The following is a 21,722-nucleotide window of genomic DNA, read 5'->3' on the forward strand; positions in this document are numbered from 1 at the left end:
CACAAGGATCCCTCTTCTGACTCAGGTGCGGTGCTGAGGGTCTGGACCCAGAGCTGGGGGCAGGGAGACTCTGGGACCCTGGTGGGCTGAAGGAAAGGGAGCTTGTCCCCGGTAGGGGATCTGCCCCCTTCACCTCCCAGAGAAGCCAGGAGTCAGCGCACGCATGCACGCAGAGGTGTCCCGGTCTGAAGGTGCTGGCCTTGGTCATTGGCCCTGTTGCTTTGGGCCTGTGGTGGCAAAGGCATAGTGAAGGAGGCCTATCTAACTCCTGGCAGGGGCTGGGATCCCACATCAAGGACACCCCCCACCCCCACTCCACACCGCATGCTCCATCTCCCAGTGGTGTCGCAGACTGACGACCCAAACCTTCAACGTGTGGCCTTTAGGGAGGGACTATTCAAGATCCACCATAACATTCTGCCCTGCCCCCAAAGCTGATGTCCATCTCCCTGTGGGAAACCCATCCCGCCAGGAGCCCTGGCGTCTGGACTGTTCCGGTGATGTGGCTGGTGAGGCCACACCTTTCACGTCTCCATGGTGAGACCCAGGAAAAAGAATAAAAGAGCAAGTGACCTAATTCCAAGACACGGGGTGCTGGGTAAACAGCCATCACACCCCTGTGTGTCGGGCCTCGCCGCTCCGGGCAGGAGAACACTCTGTCTCACACTGGTATCTTCATGGGGCCCCACACTTTCTGCCGAAGAGCAAAGGCTGCTGGCTGGCACAGAGCTTCAGTCCCGGGGGGCCTGGAGCGTGGGGTGGCTCTGGGGCTTTGCAGAAGTGTATTTAAGAGGTATCACCCTTGGGGTATGACCGGGCTGGGTTTAGGGCAAATGCCTGGAAATCTGTCGACCCAGTGTTTTCCAACCAGAAATGCAAAGTCTCAGGACCCCCCCCCACTGCCTCCCCCCCCAGCACGGTGAGGCGAGAGCCAATGACTGGGGGGGGGGTGGAAACATGGCCTGCCGTTCCAGTGGCCTCCCATCTCCAGCACCTGAGTTGCAGTCAGAGCACGCAGCGCAGACGTCCTGGATCCCATAGCCCCCTGAGGCTGTGAGCGACTGCAAGCTGTCTGGAGCCCCAGGAATTGGGAGATGTGTGACCCCACAAGGGGCTCTCCACCCCTGCATCTAGGTCTAAATGGATTTGGGGGGCTCCAGGGAGCAGGGACATTCTTACACCGCAGAACATGCCAGCTCTCAACATATGTCTGGGGATCGGACTTCTCCCAGACCGGCTGATTTCCACTTGTCAGTCTGGGAGAGGACAAGCAGGAAGCTCGGTGCAGGACTGGCATGTGGCTTCCCCTAACGCATCACTCCTGGGACATGGCTGGGAAGGGGCACACGAAACAGACCTGGTGCCAGGAGAGGCGCTCTGCTCATCACTAGCCCACCAGAGAGGAGAGCAGGCAGCTGGCAGATGCTGCACCGCCTGCGCAGGGTGCCGGGAGCCGGCGGGACCCGGGCCCCGTTCCCCGGCACCTGCCACTTCCTTAGACTGAGAAAGGGACAGGAAGGCCTTGCAGGCTGGGCTAGCACCCTATGTGTTCACAGTCTCATGGAGATGCAGCCGCAAGGGGGACACAGCCTGGCGCCCCAAAGGAGGACGCCATCCTGCTGGCAGAGCTGTATCCAGACACATGCGCCTGGGGAGGAGGGCAGCCCACCCACCTTCCTGTCTCTCTGGCTGTCTTCCTGAGAGAATCCAGATAAATGTCCACCGGGGCCAGATCTGAATGGCCTTGGTGGTCCCTTGGGTCTGCATATGTGATCCTGTCACCGGGTCTTCCCATGTCCCCCGGGTGTGTGGTATCGCAGTTAGACATCCATTGCTCCTGGCGGCCCCCTTCTCACTCCTCCAAGGTCTTCTCTGTCACCTGTAGCACTCTTGCATCAAATCTGTCCAGAGACTTGGGGCCAGAATGGATGTGCTGGGGAGAGGTTTTGTAATGAGAAATATTTAAAGCCCAGTCCAATGTTCACACAGATTAGGATGTTTCATTAGATCACCTGCATGCAAGACATGTGCTTATAGTATATGCCCATCCATAAAGTTTTATAGAAATGCACACACAAAGTACTATCTTTATGTGTGTGTACTTAATTGATGCGATTGTTGGATTTCTGCCGGTCAGACCTGAGCATGTGAATTCCCCACAGCTCCTGGATCAGCCCCCTTTGGGCTGGCAGGGCGCCGAGGGCCTGGGGCAGCCCGGTGGGTGGACATGGATGTGGTTCTGTCTCTGAAGTGACAGTTTCAGGCTCACCCACAGGAGGATGCGTTGGGTCACTGGGTGGGCAGGTGTGGAAGCTGCCCCCAGGGTAGCCTGGCCTCAAGGCTGAGGCTGTGGGTGACTCCGGTGGCAGCTGGGTTAGGGGGGCTCTGGGGAGCAGATCCAGCTGCAGGTCACCAGAATTCCACTCGGCATGAGGAACTCCTGTGTTAGCCTGCAGGGCAGGGCAGGGGCGGGGCTGGGCCTGGGCAGGGCAGGGTTGAGGGCAAGGCAGGCACCTTATCAGGACGTTGGCTTACCTTGGGAAGATTTCAATGCCTTCCCCAGCCACGTACCCCATACCACATGCCATACCGCACATGGCACACAGCACACAGCACATAGCATACATCACAGCACACATACCACATACCCCCTACCAGACACCACACCGTACATACCACACACCACACAGCACATAGCACACACCACACCACACATACCACATACCACACACCACACATCACACAGGATGCCCTACACACCCCACACATTGATCAAGAGGCACTGTAGTCACAGACAGGTTGAATTGAAACCCCTTTGTACAACTACTTGAAGATTTTTTTTTACAAGTATATAAATAAATAAATAATATGTTGACTCGATGGTTGGAAATTGTCCCGTCCGGAGCCAGGGCCAGGCATGGCGGGGAGACTCTACCCCCCCACCCCCGGTCTCCTGCTCTGTCAGGTCTCGGGGTCCACGGCCAAGCCAGCAGTTCGATCCTCCACTTCTGGGTGAGGCTCCTTCTAGCCCCGAGGGCCGGGCAGGCTTCCCACTGTCCAGGGCCTCCGGTAGGGGTTGAGGGACAGAGCAGGTGCTGGTCACCCATGGCCTCACCTAGCCAGGGCTCTTCGTGAAGGTCACGCTTCTCAAAGGCCAGTCATGGGGGCTCCGGCCACTCCCATGCCAGGCTCCCTGAACCCGTTTCCTGCCCCATGGCCAACCTGTGCTGTCTCCCCTTCTTCGTTCTCCTGCAAGGCTTTGACCGGGTCACACTGTTCGCATCCCTTCCCCAAGCCATTCTCTCTGACTCACACGCATTTATCAGGTGCCACCCGAACCCATTTGGAGGTTTCCAGAACTAGATGTGCTGCTCAGATGGTGACGGCCAAGTTCTGATTGATGGGAGCAATTGATTTCTAAGTCCCAATATGATCTCTAAGCTGTTGCTGCCAAAGGAGAAACCGTCGCCTCTCCCAGATCCTCAAGTATGTGGACTGTTTTCTGTCTGCCCCAGCGGCTCCCTGAAGACCTCAGCCAGCCTCCAATCTCTGCTCTTGGGTCATCACGTCCGTGCATCCTGCCCATGCGCCCGGCGGCCCTGATGCTGTGTTTCCAGGCATGGCGGCTAAAAGCCAGAGTCCGCCCTGGCACAGCAGTGTGCTGTGAGTTCCTCCCCACAGTGGCTGTAAGAGGCCCTGTGCCTCTTCCCTCCCCCTCCTCCCAGCAAAGCTGGCTGGGGTAGTGTTCCTAAGGCTGGCCCTGCCTGGTGGCCATGACCTCCCCTCATGGCACATCCAGGTGGGCCCAGGAACTTGGACTTCTAGCTAGGTGTGGACCTGCTTCTGATCCATGGTTACATCTGTGTGTGTGTGTGTGTGTGTGTGACTGAGATTTGAACTCAGAGCCCCATGCTTACTAGGCAGGTGCTCTACCATGTGAGCCATGCACCCTCCAGCACTCTTTTCCCTCAGCTGTTTTCCTAGTAGGGTTTTGTGGGGGTTTTTTGCCCATGCCAGCCTTAAACAGAGATCCTTCCACCTATGGCCTCCCGTACAGCTGGGCTCACAGGCCGATGGCTCTACAGACAACACTGTGAGACCCACTGGCCTGGGTTATCTGCAGTAACAAACAATCCCCACTGGCAGTGGCTTAAAACAAGAAAATGGTTTCCTGAAAGCATGTTCCATGTTCACATTCACATTCACGGCAGGCTGGCAGGGGCAGAGGGGGGCCTGGGGTGGGCCCTCATGGAACAAGGCTGGAGACCTGCCAGAGGAAGCCAGCCCTTGGGAGGAAGCCTGGTCACCCGTGCTCCAGGTCACCAGCTGAGCACAGCCCTCACCTCCACCCCCAAGGGGCCAGGGAGCCCAATCGCACCACAGGACGCCTTCAAGGGACCTGCTAACCAGGGTGAAGAGGGAGGACCACAAGCCCGAGGGCTGTCTGGTTCTGCACAGCAGGAGCGGCTGGAACTCACCCAGGAAGCTGCGCAGGCTGCACCAAAGCCACCCATGTCCAGGCCACCTGCCTGCCTCGGTGGCACCGCTGCTTAGCGTACAGTTCCTGCTTCCGAGGAGGGCCGGGCCACCTCAGGAGGGCGGCAGCCACACCCGCTCAAGTGGGAAGAGGCGGCTCACTGGGAAGCCTTTACAGGTCTTGATCGTACAGGTTTAAAACAGTTTCCAACATCCTTTCCCAGAAGCCGCCTACAGCTCAGCATGGCCGTTGGACTTGCGGTGTATCCCAAAGTCTTCATCACGGGTCTGATATTTGGTAATTTTCCACCAACATTTGTTGCCCAATTGCATATGAGAAAAACAAATAAATTAAAATGACACCAGGAGAATAGCTGCAAATATAAGAAGTAATTTTATTGCAATATATTGTAGCTAAAGTGGTCTGAGGAGGACAGGACATATTTTGGACTTCCGTACAAATTACAACAACTTGGAGGGGACCAACAGAAAAAAAGTCAATGACGAGTGAGAGGACAAATTGCATGGGGTGAGAGGTTGAAACAGAATCACATGACCTAGACAGAGTCCACAGGCATCCCATGGCTACCTTCCAGAGTGGTCTTCTGGCAGTGGCAAGCTCGGCGGTCGCGGACGTGTGTTGGCATCCTGGCCTAGGGACAATCTCCAAGCCAGACTTTTCTTTGGCAAGAATGAGACTTGTTTGCCAGGGTCTTTGGGCACCGGCATTGGTGGCATTCTGCCACTCCCGGGTGCTGTGCTGACTTCCCCCAGAACAACCACAGCTGGGAGGGGGGAGCACCAGAGGGCCACGGCTCACTTCCAAGGCCTGAGCCTCCCCCACGTGGAGGCAGGGGGCACCGCAGAACAATGTTCACAGTAAAGGGCTGTCCTCCTTGCTGGCCAGGGGCGGCCTCCCCACAGAGAAAGCAGCCCTCGCCCCTTGTCCAGGAGAGCGAGGGAAGGAATAACCCCCAGCGGGAACCGGGCCAGAGCCCCAGGAGCCCACGCCCAGGATACCTACATGTGAAACCCACACTGCTTCCAGGGCCCAGAGGTGCTGTGCCGGCCCCGGAGACGCCAAGCTCATTGCACATTTTTCGTCTGCCCGGCCCCGTGCAAGGCAGCTTGGGTGGGAGGGCACAGCAAGCTTTGATTCGGTCCTTGGAACAAACAGAAAACGTTAGCACCACAGCCATTCTGGCAACTGACACGACCCGCCGCCATACACCGCGTCTGTCTGAGGAAGGAAGTCTTCGTGTTGCGTGTGTGTTTTCCAATCAAGTAGGCACAGCGTAATGCTAGGGACTCACCACCAGTGAGTGTGTGGGACAAGCCTCGGGGAAGAAGGTAGCAGGCACTAATTTTAAGGTCTTTGACAACAATGGGATCATGGACCAATGACCAGGATGATGGAGGAGGACGGGAGGAAGCGCGGTACCCCAGTGTTGCCTTCCAGGAGGCTGAAGAACACATAGCACCACAAGAGAAGAGGAGAGTAAAAAAACATCAGCACCAATAGTCATAATGATCACCCATGGAAGGTGGTTTCCCTGCCTGGCCACTCTCTATCAGGCTGAACAAGAAGCTCAAAAAGGAAGCAGTCAGCAGCATTCAATTAAGCTGTGTTTTAATCTAAGTGCAGGTAAGGCAAGCAGAGTACCAAATTCTTTTTCCTCCCCTAAAAAAAAAAAAAGAGTATCCAAAGCTGATGAAAAAGAGAGACTGGGAAGAGGGGCGCTGGCACCTTTCAGAGGCAGCCTGGCTTCTTGCTGACCCAGGCAAATTTCCAATTTATTGCACGTTCCTGACGGGCCTCGTGGGGAGACGTTTGGACCCCGCCTCGTCCCCACCCGTCCATCCTCCCAGTGGGCCTGCGGCGGGGTTTCCACGCGTGATGATCGAAAGTCAGGCACACTTTTCATTTATAACAATACAATACAAATATTTACTTAAAACTCACACGCACGCACATACACACACACACACACACACAAAACATAAGCACCTTTAATCCATCGGAAAGGCACACGCAGAATGACATTTGGCCTCGAAATGGATTGTGTTGAGGGTTGTTAGATCAGAGGCTCGGGCGACCTTTACCAGCCTGCCTCGGAACATCTCTTGAAGGTCAGGGGAAATGCACATCTTCAAGTTGGATTTTATAAAAGGGATATTCATATACCGCAGCCCCACCCCTGCCCCCTGCAAAGGGTCCGTGCACACCGTCGGTCAGTGGTCAATGATGCTGGCTGGGGGAGGCAGAGAGGGTGTGGGGCCCGCTCCCTTCCTGGTGGCATGGGGTGTAGACAGATTGATGGGTTGTGGGGCGTCACCAAGAGGCTGTGCTGTGGCTAGGTCATGTGATTCGGCTCGGGGGGGACGCGCCTCTTTCCCTCTGCTCTCTGGGCGTGGGGTCCAGCGCTGCGCGGTGCCTCTGGGCGCAGGGTCAGGCTGTGGCTGCCTGGGATGGCCGTGCGCGGGACACTCATAAGCGGCGTGCTGAGGTCACGAGGTTGCTGGGGAGACCGGGGTGCGGCGGCTCCTAGCCCAGGAAGCAAGCCGGCCCCACTTCAAATCCAAATTTCTGTGACGCTTCGCCAAAGTCGTTGAACATGATGTCCACGATGGGCACTTGCTCCACCTTGGGGGTGTCGATCTCCAGAACCGTCTTCTGATAGCCTTTCTTGGTCTGGAGAGGGGGAGCAGGCAGAGGAGGTGAGAGCCGGGGCAGGGCCTGGCAGGGCCTGGCAGGGCCAACCCACCACCTGCCGAGTCCTGCCCAGGCTCCCAGACCCGGCTACGTGTCCCTCCATCCCAGGCTCCCGCTCACTCAGGAAGAGCACACAGGCAGCAGCTCTGGCCATGGTGCTCTGCAAGTGTTGGAGAGGGGCACTGGCTGAACAGAGAGTGCTTACACCTCACCCGCATCCCACAAACCCCTTCCTATTCTGGGATGGTAGAGACTGGGCACCGGAGAGGCAAGAGAATTCTCCCAGGACTGCACGCTTGCAGGAGGCAGATGGCAGTTCTGTTGCTCCACCAAGACAGACCACAGAGCGTGCAGGGTCTGCACAGAATTAACACGAGGGGCCCCTGGCTCCCAAATGGAGAATTATAGTGTGCAATCAAGCAGAGTGTGGGAGCCTCCTAAGAGCGCCGTCACAGTGAGTGCCTGGACCCCGTGCTGGTACACCCAGCCCCGAGCTCTTCGCACGGGGCTGGAGCCAGGGGCCCTGGAGCCGGGGGAGCCCTGGTGAAAGAAGGCCCAGAGGAGCTACAACGGCGTGGTGACTGGGGCCTGTCCATCCTGCGCTCACACCAGCACAGCCCAGGGGGTTGGAACAGGGGATGTTCTGAGGAAGAGCAAGGAGGACTTCCCAGAGAGGGGCCTGGCTCTCGTCTCCCACCACATCCCACAATGCAGGGAGGAAGGGCCAAGATTGCTCTGGTTCCTGCAGACACCTCGTCAACTCTGAAGTGTGCCAGACTGACCCCGCCATGCTGGACACTTCCCCCTGGACAAGCGGTCCTGAAGCCTGCAGGACTCCCATGGTCCTCAGGGCACTTGGGAGCCACCTCTCCTGGACAGCGGCTGCAGCCTGGATCTGACCAGCACCACACAGCAGGGGGACCCAGCAGGACCCTGAGGTCAGAGGTCCAACAGCAGACCCAGCTCTGCCCTCCTCCAGCACCTGGCTGCAGTGGTGGCCCAGACCCGAGGGCCTTATCCCCTCTCCTTTGTGGTGGGTAATGTGTGCCCTAAATTCCTGTGCTTGAACCCCAACGCCTAAGGTGATATTACGGGTGAAAGTCCTCCCAGTGCTCGGACACAGGGACCCCAGGGACATCCCTTGCCCTCTTCCTGCTCCATGCTGACATGACAATTAGTCTGTAACCCAAGGAAGGCCCTTCCCGGGCCCCCCACATCTGGCCCTGACCTTCAACCTCCAGCTGCAGAACTGAGAGCAGTAAATGCTGGTTTTGAAGAGCTGCTCAGATGACTGTGTGACCAGGTGCCGACAGAGGCGCACCTGCTCAGCTGGGCCACTCCTGGGTGTCTGACCACAAGGCCCAATGGCATGACAAATTCTTGTTCTGAGCTGCTAATCTGTTGCCAGTAATTAGCGTTCCTGCTAATTAAATCTCTAGAACTCTATCTTCAACCGGCAAATGGAAACGGTACTGACTTCATAGGTGTGGAGTGTGGATGGGAAGCCCAGGCCTCGTTCCTCCTACCGCCTTGCCCTGGTACGACCTCTAGCCTTTTTGTGGCTGGGGTGGTGGCTTTAAAGCCGGTTGCAGCTACAGGGGAGGTGGCACCGTCCAGGGGGACCCTTAGCACAGCACACCTTGTCCCACCTCTGACCTAGTTGCTTTAGGCAGGATTCAGAAGCTGCCTTGGTTAAATGGGCATCTCTGGCGATATTCTGCTTGTGCTTGGAGAAAGTCATTCTGTCCTGGGGGACTTGAGCAGCTGGGAAACCTATAGTGCAGTGGTGACCAGAGTACTGACCACTGCCCAAGTGTCCAAGGCCTGTGGCCAGCCTGGCCAGGCAGAACCTGAGCAGACCACCTCAGTCCCTTGGCGCTGCCCAGAGAGATGGCCACAGCTCTCTACTTCCAAAGAGAGGGTCGTAGGGACCACAGGCAGCCCGGTGCCTGCTAGCAAGGGCTGGGCATGCATGCCCTTCCATTACCCTGGGAGGAAACAGCCTCTTGGTACTTCGGGTATAGCCAGCCCAAGGAGGAGGGGCTGAAGACCCCCTTGCCGTCTGGGCTCCTAAGCCTCACCTGGCTGCACCCCGACAATCCAGCTGGCTGAGCTCTGAAAGGCTGTGCTGTGTGACCTCCTGCCAGGCGCCCCCAGGGCAGTGCTAATCTTCCGTGGGGGGAGGGGAGGCAGAGGGGAGGCGGGCCGACAGGGCCAAGCAGAGCCAGCATCCATCTTTCTCCCACCCAAGGGATGGCAGTGTATTGAGCTGTCAGACAATTTTGCCTGGATTTATGGGGCCCTTTGCTCCAATTACCAGAGTGCTTAGAGAGGGGTATATTTAAAGTAGGCCGCTGCTCTGTTACCCCGTTATTCAAGAGACATCAATAAGCATTACTGGTGAGCAATGGGCCCCCAGGGGCACACAAAACTGCACAAACAACGGGATTTATGCTGAGTGGCTCCTTGGCCCTCCTGCCCAGTGATCTGTGCCCCTCCACAGGCCCGGCTGACCTGCAGGCTCCGCCAGTTGGCCTATGCCCCCGCAGGTCCCATTGGGATTCTGATTTCAGAGGCTGTTAATTCCACAATGGACTAAGCAGGCCTCCCAGGACCAGACAGGCCTCTCTGCTGTGGGCCTCCCCCGGGGGAGCTGTAAGTAAGCCCGAGGGCTGCGACATTCCGATGGCGACTCAACTTCTCAGGAGTTGAGGACAGAGCCCTGGCTGGTCCAGGCCTGCATTGTGGAGGGCTGCTCCCTCAGGGCACCCCTGCACTCCACCTCTACAGAGCCTGCCTAACCCTCCCCTCCACCTGAATCACCTCAGCGGGCTGCCTGCAGAACCAATTTTTTCTGTCAGCAGGTGATTCTGTTTTGTGCCATCATCTACTTTTTCAAAGACAGGATCTTTCCAGAAGTGAAGAGGAGGGAGCTGTATCTCCTTCCTCAGCCCCGCGTCCAGCCGGGAAGTCTCTCAAACCCACCTCAGATCTCTGAGCTCTAAGGCTAGCTCCGCCAGGACCAGACAGAGATGGGGATGGGGACAGGCGCAGGGATGGCTCATGACACTCCTCCTGGGCTACCAGAGCTCAGGATGACCTCCTGGGCTAGGACATGCTGCCCCAGCGCTTGACCATGTCCAGCTGCTAAGACAAGCAGTGGGGGCGTGGAGGTCAGGCAACAGCAAGAGCTATAATGCACCACAGATGGCTCACCTGACCTGGGAATCTACAGGACAGGCTCTGCACGATGCTGGGGGCCAGAACATGCGGCCTGTCTGACCCATGAGCTGCTCCGTGGACACTGGCTCCCAGGGAGCACTGCAGGACAGGCCCTGCGTGCTGGGCACGGCGCAAGGGGTAGGCGGGGTACAGCTGGCCTCAGCCTCAGCCATTGTACGCTGGTGGGGTGGGAGGCTTTGGCAAGATTCTCCCAAGAACAAGTGGTGTCAGGAAGTGACCAGAGGACAGGGCACTGGGCTCCTGGTGAGCCCCGCCCCCTCCAGCCTGAAGAAGGCCAGGCCAGGGACAAATCGGAATTTCCACAGGACTAGGCCCTGGAAACCACCTCTAAACACCTCTTGGGGCACCAGACCTCCATGGCCCCAGCGGCCCATTCTCAGCTGTAAAATCACAAACATGCCCACAGGAAGGTGTCAACCTGGGAACCCGGGGCCAGTCCCCGCCTGGCCGTGTGCCTGGGAGTTTTAGAGATGAGCAGCACAGGCCTCGGCAGCCCAACAGCGGCCACGTTGGCGCCCAGGTGCTGCTGGGGTCTGCAGAGGGAGTCCCTGCACGGCCCTGTTCTCAAGAGAAGCCCAGCCTGCTTCTGGGTGGACCTAGAGGTGCTGTCTAAAGACTGGGTCTTTGCATCCTAGCTGGGACTGCCTGAACCGGCTGTGCTCCGACACGGGCAGGGGGCCCGCAGCTCAGGGCCCAGCCCACAGGAGGTGCCCGCAGATCTGCCTGGCACCGAGTACCCCGGGGAGGCGGGCGTGATGACGCCCGGCGAAGCGCATAGACACTCACGGCGCAGCCGTCCACCAGGGCACGGATGTAGGGGTTGTTGTCATAGGACATCTCCTCGTCGTTGGAGCCCAGGAAGCGGATGGCCTTGTCATAAGTGCCCGTGGCTGCGTCCTGCCAGGCCACCGACTGGTAGCAGTTGTAGGTGACATTCTGCTGGGCGGAGGCGCTCAGCAGCCGCAGGAATGTCATCTGCACCACGCCCACAGGGTTGCCCTCGGCATCCACGTAGGAAAGCTGGAGATGGAGGGGGGACGGTCAGCAGGGAGGAACGCAAGCAGGAATGACAGAACCACCCCACGACCTCTGTTTTCCCCCCAGGGAAATATCCAGACACATGTGCTTCTGCAGACCTGGAGGCCAGGGTATGGGCTCTTGGTCGGGGGGAGGGGGGAGGTGGGGAAGGGGGATTCTTGGGAGCAACCTGAACCATGCCCCGTTCTCTTCAGGGACTCAATCTGTCCACTGCCCCTTGCCTGGCTAGCCTGCTGCGCCAGGCTCAATGCTCTGAGCCATTTCCTTCTTCTGCAGGAGGCTGAGGTGGGGTGGGAGTGTCAGGGGCAGCCTGTCCCCGGCCCTGCGCCCACACCCCCACTCTCTCTGCACTCTTCCCACCACATGGGGCCTGGCAGGCCGGCCAGCGTCTCCCTTGCTCTCTCCTGTGTCCACTGCCCACAGCAGTGCTGGTGAGCTCAATCGAGGCTTGCCACAGGGCTGGGCTGCAGCCTCTGACTGCCGGCAGTACATCAAGGCCCTTGGTCCTTCGCTCAGCCCACCGGCCTCCTCCGGCCCCGCCACCCAGCGTGCCGTGCCGGCTTGAGAGTAATGCAGTCTGCAGAATCTGCCTGCATGGAATGTGTTCAAAGAACAGGGAACCATTCTTGCTCAGAAATGAGCGTCACATTCAGATGGGCCTTCTCTAAAGACGGGGGGAGGGGGAGGCTCTGAATCCCCATCATTGAATCGGGAGCTGGGAACAGGTGACCCTGTGTCCCCTGATCAATGTCTGGGAGCAGGGCCACACAACAGGATTCCAAGAGCCTGGATCCCCACAGTCTGGATGACTGCCACTGCTCTGCGCCCTGACAGTCCCGAGTACACCTCAGGCCCAGCCTCTGCTCTTCCCTCTTCCTCCCTCGGCCCAGAGTGCTGTTGGCTGGCAGGAGCTGCAGTAATTGGCATCTTTGGGTCTCAGGCTGTTGGGGAAGACGGGCTGTTCCTGCCTCCAGCCCTACAGCAGCGTGCATGCCCACCGTGCACAGACCTCACTTCCCTGGGTCCTGTGCAACAGGCTGACCCTGAGTCTCGGAGGCCTGGTGCCCATCTGCTTACTCGTTGGAGCCGAGGCCCTGTCACTGTGGTGGCTGGCAAAGGAGGGTGCTCACAGGATCACGTGAATGGACAGGGTGCTAAGGACGTACCAGACCCTGGCCTGGGAGTTCGCGGGACCCCAGAGTTAGAGGGCACACAGGACATGGAGGTGAATGACTCGGGCCAGCTGAGGGAGGGTCAGCACTGAGCTCGGTGGGGTAAACCCAGTGCCCCTTGGAGGCACAGGGGCATCTGGGAATGGTATACCTGGCGTGGCTCCCATTCCCTTTCGGCCACTGCCCATGCCCAAGGGCAGCCTGGTGACAGAGCCCCACTCCCGAGGGCAGCCCAAGACTCCAGTGACAGGGCACCCACTGCAAGGCTCCACTGTCCACAAACTTGGGGAAGGCCTTGTGCTACACCTCCCACATGCGAGGCTGGGCACCAGGTGCAGGGCGGGCACAGGGGCCTGAGAGACAGCTCTCAATTGGTGCATGTCTTTTGCACACTGAAGGCTCTCTGAAGAACTCTGTGTCGCCAGAGGCCTGAAGCACCTTAGCTGGACAAAGCCTGGCTTCTCCCTGCTGGGGCGAGACTCCCCAGGCCTGGCTCCATGAAAGGCCCACTGGGGAGAAGGAAAGCACCTGCCATGGGTGGTTGCAGCTCTGGCCAGGGGCCACACAGACACTGTAGGACATAGGAAGGAGAGCCTACCCTGCGAGGAGGGTCTGGCCTGAGGAGGACCAGGGGGCCATGATGACTTCATAACCAGCCTTTGGTAAGTACCGTTAGAGCAGAAGGAGGGGAGGATCGGGACCCTCCCACCCCCTCCAGGGTAGGAGAACACCCAGGAACCTGATACACGCCAGGTTCTCAAGACCCAGCAGCAGCAAAGCCCATGGCCGGACCTGTGGAGGAAAGTAGTACCAACCAGAACGCAGACCACCGGGTGCTCCTGAGGAAACGCGACTGACTCGAGAAGGAATGTGTGCCAGGGCAGCAGCGGGCAGCGCTGGACACAGAAGGACCCAAGGCTCCAGCACCCTGTACTGACTCCAGGGAAGCTCCAGCACCCTGAACTAGCTCTGGGGAAGCTCCAGCACCCTGAACTGGCTCCGGGGAGCCCCTGTCCTGAAGGGGGACGGTGACTGGAGCACAGCAGTGAGCCTGTGTCCCAGAAAGCCCAGACAGAAAAGACTTCCAGCCGCTGCTCATCCACCCCGAGCTCCAGAGAACTACAAACACGGCAGTGGACGAGCTGAAGAAGACAGGCTGGGTGTTGGTTTTTGTCTTTCGTGGGTTTGGTGGGGCTTTTTTGTGTTGTGCTGTCTCTGATCAACTCTGCACCTTCTATCCTGTGAACTGTCTAAGCAGACAGAGGGGCCCACTTTCCATGAGACCCATGTTCTCTGACCCTTTCCTCAGAGCGAGGCGGGTGGGATGGGGTGGGGGCCTCCTAGAAGACTGAAGCCACCACGGAGGGGAGGAGGCGGGGCCAAGCCTGGGCGGTAACTACCAAGATGGCAGCCATAACTGGCGGCCTCCTGCCGGGCGGTCACTGTCCCCACCCCTGTCCATCCCACCCTGCCCAGTGGCTTTCCCTGCCCAAGAGCTGTTGCTCGGGTCCTTCTGTGTGCCGGCGACTCTCCTCTGAGGAGAGCAGAATGAGGCAGAAGAAGGGAAATAGTGAGGGAAGGGACAAGGAGACAGAGGGAGGCTGCAGAGCCGTGGGCACAGACAGCACAGGCCTGCAGCGTGGCTGGACAGGGCGGGAGAGTGCGAGACACTGACGAGGACTCCAGGTCAAGGGACGAGTCTCCCAGAGGCAGCCAAGGCTCCGATTCCGCAAGGGGGCGGGGAAAGTGTGGTCTCTGACCTACCCAGAGAGGCGGGGCTGGTGCTGGGCTGGGGGCCAGGGGCCAGGCTGATGTCATGGAAGCCACAGGCTGGCTTCTCGGTGGACAGGGAACCCTTAGGTTCACCTCTAAAGAGGTGACCGTGAGGAGCCGAGAGCTCAGCCCTGGCGTGGAGGCTCAGCCCTTCATCTTGACAGGAACACCCACGGCTGTGCAGTTTCTCCCAGAAAGGAGCCCAAAGGGGCGCCCCGTGGGGTCGAGGGGATCCTCCCCACGTGGATGCCAGCCCCGCCTCACACAGAGAGGAACAGACCCGCTCCGGGCACCCGCCCTGGCGGGAAGGGCGACCTCTGTGGGAGCTTCAGGGACGCCGCTGCTGTTTTCTGGAGGGGCTGCGGGGACACACTCCCCGGGAGCACGGGAAGAACCCCGTGGGTACAACTATGAGCTGTATGCGGCTCCCGGGCTGCCCCAGGGAGCTTCCTCCCATTCAAGTGCTCTGGGATCCACCTTCAGCCCTGCACACTGGACCATCTGACCTCACAGCCTGGACGGCTGGGCCCTGCCACCCTCACCAGTGCACTGGGGCCCTGAACATCCTAGAGAGCCGTCCTGCCACTGCTGGCCTGGAAGGAACGCAGGCCAGGAGGGGGAGGGGGCGGGAAGGCCGGAGGCCATGCTGACCAGAGCCTTGCTGACCCGAGACGCGGAACGCCGTGGCAGAGGGGGTGGAAGAGCAGAAGTGGCCCTGGCGGGCGATTAGTCCCATGCAGAGCCAGCCGAGCGCCAGGCCGAGCTGTGGGCAGGCCGCACGGGCAGCCACTTACCAGGGCCCCTCGTTTGTACTGACTGTACCAGGTGGAAGGCTGCTCTTTGGGCCAGCGGGCCATTTTACTCTGCAAGATAGGAGACGGCGGGATTGAAGTGACAGCCGCCAGGGCCCAGAGGCCACCTTACCAGTTTCCCGCGCTTGAATTCACTGAACCAGGAACCCGGGTTCTCTTTGGGCCAAGAAGTGATCCGGGCCTACACGTGGGGCCGGGGTGGGGAGGGAGAGAAACAGAACGAAGGCGGTTACTTCTGCCTCTGCAGGACCTGGAACTGTCCTTCCCCAGCATCTCAGCCCTGCCCCCACCCCCCACCCCCATGAGAGCCTTCCCATGAGCTCAAGGCCTGCTGGGAACAAAGGGCCAGCCGGTCACAGGGGGTCAGGACAACTTCAGGCTGTCTACCTATCAGCAGGGGCCAACGTGGCCACAGGCAAGGCAGCAGATATGTGGGTACCAGGCCTGCAGTGCCCCTGGGTGCCAGAGACCAGTAAGCAAAGTCCGCCAGGAGAGGACAAGGACTATAGTATCACTGCTGGATGGGGATTCATGGTGTGACCCCCCCCCCACCCCGCCCCATCCTCACCCTGTGGGCTCCAGCTCAGGCTCCACAGCCCTTGGCTAGCATGGCATATTCAAAGTCCGTGTGTGTGTGTGTGTGTGTGTGTGTGTGTGTGTGTGTGTGTGTGTGTGTGTGTGTGTGTGTGTGTGTGTGTGTGTGTGTGTGTGTGTGTGTGTGTGTGTGTGCATGCCTCTGGGCTTGTATGGAGTGTGGTGTTTATATATAGTGTGAATGTACAGTGGCAAAGGCACTGGGGCAGGCACCCAGGGCAGGCCAAGCTGTGGGGTCAGGGGTGCTGGGGAATGAAAGGGTGACTGAGCGCCCTTCTAGTATGCACGGTGCGGGGGCTTTTCCGGAAATGAACCACCACAAGTGTGGAAGGAGAGAGCCCCAGGGAAAGCCTGGCCCCAGCTTGGACTGACCAGGTTCCTGGAGACAGCTGCCTGCGACCCAGGAAAGGGGCTCCTGAGGAGACAGAGGTCTGAATCCCTATCGACTGCTAGGCCCTTCTGTGACTCCGAGATGGACTGGTGTCACGAGAGCCAGAAAGGGGGACCACGGGAGGATGGGGTGCCTGGCTGGCCACCTACCCAGAGCCCTTCACTCCTCACTCTGTTGGAAGGCCAAGTCCAGCCCCACGGGGTGGATTCCTGGTGGGTGAGGCCTGGGGAGGGGCTGGCATGGGCTGTGCCCTGGGCTTCCGCCTCACACCTGCTCCTCCAGGTCCACGGAGGCCTGGGGTCTCAGGGAGGGTGTCTGCACACCGGGGAGCATGTGCCCCTGCCCCAGCCTGTGGAGGCCGGGCTGGTCTACACACGGGGAGAGCAAGGAGAGCTGCAGGGAGGATGGAGAGGGAGGCTCAAGTTGAAGAAAGATCGCTGACAACTGGGTTCCAATCTGGATCTCTGGCCAGAGGGAACTGAGGAGCACAGAACGGCTCCTGTGCTCCAGGTCTGTCTCTCTGTCTCTCTCTGGCTGTCTCCTCCCCTCCCCCACCTCAGTGATACTGGATTTTGAACCCAGGGACTGGTGCTTGCCAGGAAGGCACTCTACCACTCAAGCCACACCCACGATCCTTTTTGCTTTTAACTTTTCTAATAGGGCCTCTCACTGTTGCCCAGGCAAGTCTAGATCTCAGGCCTCCTTTTTATTGGTGTCTGTCTGTCCTGGGGCTTGAATTCTGGGCCTGGGCACTCTTCCTGACCCACTTTTGTTGTTGTTTTGTTTTTATTTGCCAGTCCAGGGACTTGAAATCAGGGCCTGGGCACTGTCCCTGAGCTTCTTTTGCTCAAGGCTAGCACCCTACCAATTGAACCACAGCACCATTTCTGTTTTTTTCTGTGTATGTGGTACTGAGGAAATCGAACCCAGGGCTTCCTGCCTGCTAGGCGAGCACTCTTCCCAGCCCGTGACCCTTGTTTTGCTCAAGGCTAGCACTCTTCCGCTGGAGTCACAGCGCCACTTCCAGCTTTTTCTGAGTGGTTGATTGGAGATAAGAGTCTCACGGCCTTTCTTGCCAGGCTGGCTTCGAACTGCGATCCTCAGATCCCAGGCTCCTGAGTAGCTAGGATTATAGGCACCCTGCCCTTTCTCCTTTTTACGTTTCACACATAGCTGAGTGGACGGGCATGTACCACCATACCCAGCTTTACTGACTGAGATGGGAGGAGGGCTCACTAATGTTTTGCTCAGGTTGGCCTGGCCTTGAGCCGTGATCCTCCAGATCGCTGAGTACTGGAACTACGGAAATAAGCCATTGTGCCCAGTCTCCATAGCTGGGAACGCAGATGGCGGAACATGAAATACCAGGTTGGGGTGGGAGGAGGACAGACCTTGCGGAGAGCACACTGACCCCTCCCTGCCGCCCCCTCAGGCCCCTGCTGCCGCGGGCAGGGCTGACCCACCGGGGTGCTGGTGCTTACAGCATTTACAGTGTGATTTAGGAAGGAAGGGTATGGTGGCTCTGGGGAGATCTTAATGGCTCTCCCCGCAGCACAAACCTGTTTGTTCTCCACACTGAGGCAATTGGGAAGCTGTGGTCTGGAGCACAGCTGTACCTGCTCTTGATCCTGAGGCACATCAGCCTCCAGAAAACAGTCGGTGACAGCCACGGGCCACCCCAGGGGACTTGTGCCACCAGACTCAGATGTGTCCTGAGGGGTAGCTGTCAGCTTGGTGACAGGCAAAGTCTTGTTCTCTCTGCTTGTCCTCTAAGTGACCTCTGTCCTGACATTCACAGCCACTAGCCACGTCCCCCTCCCCCCAGACCCCCACCAGATCCTGACCACAGAGCCGGGCTCCTGACAGCCACAGTGGAGACTGCGTGAATCCAGTCCCAGCTCTCCATCCTCAACCTCTTCCCTTATCAGACTTTCAAACCATGTCTGACGCCAGGAGGCCTGGGGAAAATCCCACAAAATAAGCTAGCTTCAGACAGCAGCTTCTAGAAGGTACCTCAGGTCCCTTGATCACAACTGCCCCCAGGCCTTCGGGACTTGGCTGATCGTCAGGAGGTCCACCGAGGCCACAGTGCCCTGTCAAGCTGCAGGGGAAGCACTGGGGGCCGCCACCCTTCACCTGCCCTGGCCAGGCCCTGAAAGAGCTCTTCTCACCAGGTAAAGGCTACTGTGGAAGGAATGCTCCATTCTGAGGCAGATCAGCCTCAGCTTTTCAGCTTTCAATCCGTCTGCATGCAAAGAACCCTGGCTCCGTGGTGAGACAGGTACTCACCCCCTCCGACTTCTTGTCAGGAAAGACACACGTGGCCCCTCCAGCGGTGAAGTTGCAGTAGACTTTGAAGGAGTCCCTGGAGCACCCTTGGTTGGGATCGACCCAGTATTCACCTGGATTTCAGAGACAGCGAGGCCAACACATGAGCCCGGCTTCCCAGATGGCTGCGGGAGCCACCACGGCATTGCAGGCTGGCAGTTAAATGCACCAGCAGGGCCATAAAAGCCCCCACATGGCTCTCCTGCAGTCTTTCTGGCTACATTTTGCTTTTCCCACCGAGCCCATAAGAGATACAGCCGGACTCATCCACATCAGCGTGGGGGCAGCGTCTGATGAGCAGGGGGAAGTGTTCTTGGCCAACTCGATGGGTGAAGAGACCCCCATGGGGCCAGAGCCTGCTGGACCCACTGCCGTCTCTCAGTGCTGCAGGAGGAATGCACACACTGCCCTAGGTGGACAGGCTCACAGCATCTTATTGCTGACCTGTGCTTGATGTGGCCACAATGTGTGTCTTGATGTTATTTCAGACACCTATCCCTCATTTCATGGCCTGGTGCGTGCTGGGCAAAGGCATTTTCTGCACTGATGATTTGCTTGTCCTCCTGGGTAGGAGAGGGTGGTGGGCCATTCCCATTTTTCAGGTCAGAAATAACAAGGTTCAGAGTAAGCCAGGTACCCACCAGAAAATCTCTAAGACAAGATGGAGTCCAGGACTGCCCAGCCTCTAGGTCCTGGCCTCTCTGCCCAGCTTCCCTGGCACGTCACCCTCCTCCAGTTAAGAAGGGAACCACCCCTTCTTCCTCCCAGACAGGAAGCCCATGTCCTGGTGCATGGTGGGCGGCCCCACCCCCCACCCCAGCCCCATCCCTCACCGTCCGGGAAGTCGGGGTGGCAGAGCTGCAGGTCTTTGCAGGTGCGGGCGGGGTTCTGCTGGGTGCCCAGCGGCCGCTTCATCTGCTCAATCTCCAGCTTCAGAGAATTGAGCGAGCCGAAGATCTCCTCCATGCCATCCGCATAGTCCATGTAATTCTCCCCAGCCCCATCATCCAGCAGCTGGCTGGCGTCGATGTTCCGCCGAGTCCTGGAGGCCTGCATGGGTAGCGGCTGGATGACTTCGCCCGGCGGGCCCTGGGGATGGGAGAGAGCAGAAGTGGGCAGGAGAAGATGGGGCAGGGCTCCCTCAGGCTGGAGGGGCCAGCTGGAAGGACACGGGTCCCTCTCGGCCCTTTTTGTCTTCCCTCTTCTCTGTCTCTGGGGCATTCTGGGCCCATCCAGTCTGCCAGGTTCTTGCCCGCCTCCCTCCTGAGCACCTCCCTCCTCTGAGCTACAGGCCCCGCCCCTCCGGCCTCTTCTCCTCAGCCAACTCCAGTAGCTTCAGGGCTTATGCTGGGCCCCTCGCTCTCTGCTGAGATGGGCTGAAGGCGAAGCCTCGAGGAGAGTGCTCAGGGCTCTCCTCGTGGCTCTGCAATCCGCAGGGCTGCCTAAGCACCATCCATGCAGAGACCCATTCGCTTCCGGGGACTCCACCAGGGCAGGTGCAGTCCAGAGACCAGAGGCCACAGGCCACAGGCTGGCCTCACTACGTGTGTCAGGGCCTGTCTGGTGTTCCCTGAACCCAGGTGCATTTGCACACCTGCACACAAACGCAAATGCACACTTATACACACAGGCAAGCACCCACAGGCAATCACCATGGGTACACACCCCATACATACACAAGCACATATACATATGCGCATATACACATACATGCACGTATCACCCCTGCCATACAATGCATGGGTGCACAACCCATACAAGTAAGCAAACACACAACACACATGTACGCATCCCATGCATGCATGCATACACCAATGCACATGTGCTCATATGCACATACCAGAGCACATGCACACCTAATATGAACACGCCTACAATGCATGTTCACACACATATACAAAGCACACATAAACCAGCACATGTGCACACATACAAATGCATACTTTCACAAACATACCCAGGCACACATATAACTCAGCACACGTATGCACATGTACTGATCTGTGCATACATCCACACACCCACACATCTATACACCACACATGTGCACATAGACAGAAGTGCATTCTCTCCCTCTCTTCTGGTCAATGAGGCTTCCCAGGAGTGAGCCAGGGAGGCTGCTGTGGATGGGGCTGTGTGACCCATTTCCCCTCTGTGTCCAGAGACAAGGCCCTGGGTGCCATGATGACTCAGAAAGTGAGCCTCACGGACATTCTCTCCATTCCCATTCCACCCTCTGCTCCCCAGGCTACTCACAGGAGGACCAGGGAGCCCGGGGTGGCCTGTCTCTCCCTTCGGGCCGGTCGGACCCTGGGGAAAGAGAAGAAAACCAGAGTTTGGTCATGGAGACATTTATAATGCAAGATCCAGAGTGGTCTGGGCAAGGCTGGTGGGGCCTCAACTGTTAGAGGCCCAGAAGCAGGACCAGGGGTGGGGACAGCACCCTCCAAGGCAGGGAGTGAGCCTTGGCATGCGAGGCCAGCTCGGAGAAACCCATTTCACATAAGACATTGATGAAAAGACATTTATGGGGAAAAAAACAACCATCAACTGCAACCCCTGGTTATCCGGGAAGTGCAAGTCAAAGCCACCATGAGATTCCATCTCACCCATTAGAATGGCTGTCATCCAAAACATGGTCACAGCTATAATCCCAGCCACTCAGGAGGCTGAGACCTGAGGATCGAGGTATAAACGAGCTGGGCAAGAAAGCCTGGGTGACTTTTATCTCCAATGAACCACCTAAAAGCCAGGAATGGAGGTATGGCTCAAGTGGTGGAGCACCAGCCTTGAAAGAAAAAGCTAAGGGACAGTGCCCAGGTTCTGTGTTCAAGAGAAAAAAAGATTTAAAAAAAAAAAGAATGCTGGGAAAGGAACTACTCAAACATGGTTGGAAGGAATGTCCATCTGCCCAGCCTAGCCAATAATGAAACTGGTATGGAAGTTTTTCAAAACATAGAACCAGCACCATCATTTCTGATTGTAGGGGACGAAGTCAATGTGCCAGAGCAACACACCTGCTGGCCCCGCCTGTCATGCGAGTTCACCACAGTGGGGACACAGAACCAAGTAGGGTCCACAGCTGGAGGAGGGAGGGAGAATATCGTTTATCCACACGAGGGTGCGTGTGCACAAGGGGAGTATTACTCAGCCATGAAAAGGAATGAAAGCCTGTAATTTGC

At 58.2% G+C, this 21,722-nt stretch overlaps 1 protein-coding gene across 3 annotated transcripts in view; it reads right to left on the reverse strand.

Annotated features, from left to right (window-relative positions):
• Positions 1-4,851: 4,851 nt before the first annotated feature.
• Col5a1 (collagen type V alpha 1 chain) overlaps positions 4,852-21,722 on the reverse strand; it is a 141,898-nt gene continuing 125,027 nt past the window's right edge. For 2 of the 3 annotated variants that reach the window (XM_070014972.1, XM_070014974.1), the window contains 6 exons: positions 20,797-20,850; positions 19,374-19,629; positions 18,502-18,614; positions 15,340-15,408; positions 11,219-11,452; positions 4,852-7,168 (listed from right to left, as the gene is read on the reverse strand). In XM_070014972.1, coding sequence (XP_069871073.1) covers positions 7,022-7,168; positions 11,219-11,452; positions 15,340-15,408; positions 18,502-18,614; positions 19,374-19,629; positions 20,797-20,850 — 873 coding nt within the window. In that variant the 3' untranslated portion in view covers positions 4,852-7,021. Of the gene's footprint in view, positions 7,169-11,218; positions 11,453-15,209; positions 15,279-15,339; positions 15,409-18,501; positions 18,615-19,373; positions 19,630-20,796; positions 20,851-21,722 lie in introns of all 3 variants that reach the window. The other variant, XM_070014973.1, reaches the window with a different exon arrangement.

This window comes from Dipodomys merriami, unplaced genomic scaffold (assembly GCF_024711535.1).
Source record: "Dipodomys merriami isolate MVZ:Mamm:240054 unplaced genomic scaffold, mDipMer1.0.p SCAF_11, whole genome shotgun sequence".
Taxonomy (NCBI): Eukaryota; Metazoa; Chordata; class Mammalia; order Rodentia; family Heteromyidae; genus Dipodomys; species Dipodomys merriami.